Genomic DNA, 2,877 nt, shown 5'->3' on the forward strand with positions numbered 1-2,877 from the left:
CTATCCCTTCACCTCCTCCTCCTCCTCCTTTTGTCACATCATATATTTTGGAACCTGCAAGGGTGTGAGAGTGCAAAAAGTTTAATCATATTTGAGGGTGACTTGTATTTTGAAACGGCGCGTGTTCCATGATGGGGCTTGGAAATATTTTATTCTCAGAAGGAGAAATAGCGTATGTTTTTCAAAAGTTCAAGTATTAGGTAACGTGTGACAGATCAGTGAAGTATTTTCATTTTGAGCATACTCAAGGGGGAGCGTATGCTTTTCTGCTTAATCGAAGATTGATCTAAGTAGGTATATGTAGGTACATTGCAAGCGTAAAATGAAAACGGTAAAAACCTCAGAAAATCTGTCAGAGAGAGAAAAAAAAATCTGAGAATAATGAATTTGCTTAGGAGAAGCTAACACCTTTTGAGTGCTCTTCAGGGTGCTTTCTCAAGTCAAGAGCTAAGATGTTTGGAAAAACTCCATTTGCATAAGAGTTTCCCCAAGGTGTTACACGAAACCCAATTGAGGTCAAATAACAAACACTCGATTTGGCGTTTCAATGAGGGATGGAAATTAACAGTTGACTCCTTATCATTTAAATAAAACCTTGTTACAAAATCTCCCCACCAAGAGTAAAAAACTAACACAAGAGAATTTTCAGCTGATGTTGATTCTCATAAATTCCTAAAACCCTGACATTGTACTATGTATCAATGACACCTGCACGCCAGTAGTCAGACCTTGCTCAAAAAGGACACATGTCTATTAACGACAGCAAAATGACTCTGCTACATATGTTTGTGATCGTGTTGATTACACACAACGTACGGAGTGAATCCAACAACATATCAACCAGAAATGATGCTTCCACTAGTAGTAATAGTCTAGTCAATAGTGCTAATGTTCCTAGCTCAAAACCAAATGATAGCAGAGAGTAAGTATGAAATGGGTGCAAGAAAAAATAGTTACGGTAAAGGTACCCAGCTAATATTCTCGGTTAATTTCTAACAGGTCTGTGATTTTGTGGGACTTTCAGAACTGAACTATATTTTGTATGATCTCAAGAAACTTAACCAACCTCAGTGGTGTAGTGGTTAGCGCGGTGGACTTCGGATCTGGAGGTTGGTGGTTCGAGTCCAAGTCAAGCCATAAACCTATAGGTACATAGGTACGATAGGTGATAAGTAACATACCTATTATACTATTATCAATTTTTTTAGTGTACATAATTTATGTATATACATAGAATTGTAGATACAAGAACGAGTGTAGGGTAATAGGTTCACAATTTCACGTCAATCAATACTTTTCAGCCGAAACGGTTTTTGATGCCTGTCTATCTACTCAGTTCTGACAACGTTATCTGATATTTTGTACATCAAAGGCAAAATGACTCTGCTACATATGTTTGTGATCGTGTTGATTACACACAACGTACGGAGTGAATCCAAGAACATATCAACCAGAAATGATGCTTCCACTAGTAGTAATAGTCTAGTCAATAATGCTAATGTTCCTAGCTCAAAACCAAATGATAGCAGAGAGTAAGTATGAAATGGGTGCAAGAAAAAAATAGTTACAGTAAAGGTACCCAGCTAATATTCTCGGTTAATTTTTAACTAACAGGTCTGTGATTTTGTGGGACTTTCAGAACTGAACTATTTTGTATGATCTCAAGAAACTTTCTTGAATAAATTCACTTACCTAAGTCTTTGCAAAAAAAGCTAGCTTATCATTTAATGATAACCCATTTATCTGTCACTTTGTTTTTGTTGCAGTATATTACCCCCTGGTGCTGATTTATATGGAGATCTCAATACAAGGATACTGCCATCTAAAATAGTTAAGGTAAAGGTACCCAGCTAATATTCTCGGTTAATTTCTAACTACCTAACTGGTCTGTGATTTTGTGGGACTTTCAGAACGGAACTATATTTTGTATGATCTCAAGAAACTTTCTTGAAGAATGTCACTTACCTAAGTCTTTGCAAAAAAAGCTAGCTTATCATTTAATGATAACCTATTTATCTGTCACTTTGTTTCTTTTGCAGTATATTACCCCCTGGTGCTGATTTATATGGAGATCTCAATACAAGGATACTGCCATCTAAACCCATCTGTGAGGTAGGTTACATATTGGACTTCATGTAATGCCTAATAAGTACCTACATAATATACAGATAACCTCTTTATATTGGGTATTGTTTATACTCTGACCATCTGTCTGACAGTTGGAATCAGTGGCGTAGCGTGGTCTAAATTCAAGTGTAGGGCGTGTAGGGCTCATGCACAGGTCTACCAAGTCCCATCACAGTACATGCCATTAATATTTATCGGCATTAGATTTAACTTTTGAGTTGTATGGCCGCCATACATACACGCTACGCCACTGGTTGGAATGTGTGTGGTGGTAAAAGCTGTAGGTTGATCAAACCATCTGACAGACCTAGATCTCAAGCTTTTTCCAGCACACTCTTCAAAATGATCTGATAAACATAGGTCTGGCAGACTGTCTGAGCATGAATGGCAGGCTTAACAACTGACTGGTGCTATAATTTTCTTCTCCACAGCCCTATCGAGGAGAAGTGTGTTACAGTTTACTCAAGCATGAAATGGTCTACATATCACCCAACACAACACAGGCCATGCTGGAAGCAAAACTAGCCAAGGCTCTCGGAGTGATTGGAGCTTCTCAGTAAGTGAATTATTGAATTTTTAGGTGTTAAATAAATTAAAGAGAAATGGTGTGGGTAAGTAAGTTCTTAAAACTTGGAAACAGGTAGCCACGCTAAAGTCTGCTAATCAATCTATTTTTGTTTCTCATATTAACACTTTGACGGCCAAGGCTTTTTGTCTGATTTTCCCCTAGATCGGAAGAGCGGTTCAGCA

General features: G+C 37.7%; 1 protein-coding gene across 1 annotated transcript; it reads left to right on the forward strand.

The window, feature by feature from the left end:
- The first annotated feature begins 397 nt into the window (after positions 1-397).
- Positions 398-2,687, forward strand: LOC103518408. Its single transcript, XM_008483471.3, has 4 exons — positions 398-762; positions 1,373-1,532; positions 1,767-1,836; positions 2,559-2,687. Exons 1-4 carry the CDS (start codon positions 747-749, stop codon positions 2,685-2,687), a joined length of 375 nt encoding a protein of 124 aa, XP_008481693.2. The 5' UTR covers positions 398-746.
- The last annotated feature ends 190 nt before the right edge of the window (positions 2,688-2,877 follow it).

Source organism: Diaphorina citri, unplaced genomic scaffold (assembly GCF_000475195.1).
Source record: "Diaphorina citri unplaced genomic scaffold, Diaci psyllid genome assembly version 1.1 scaffold2183, whole genome shotgun sequence".
Taxonomy (NCBI): Eukaryota; Metazoa; Arthropoda; class Insecta; order Hemiptera; family Psyllidae; genus Diaphorina; species Diaphorina citri.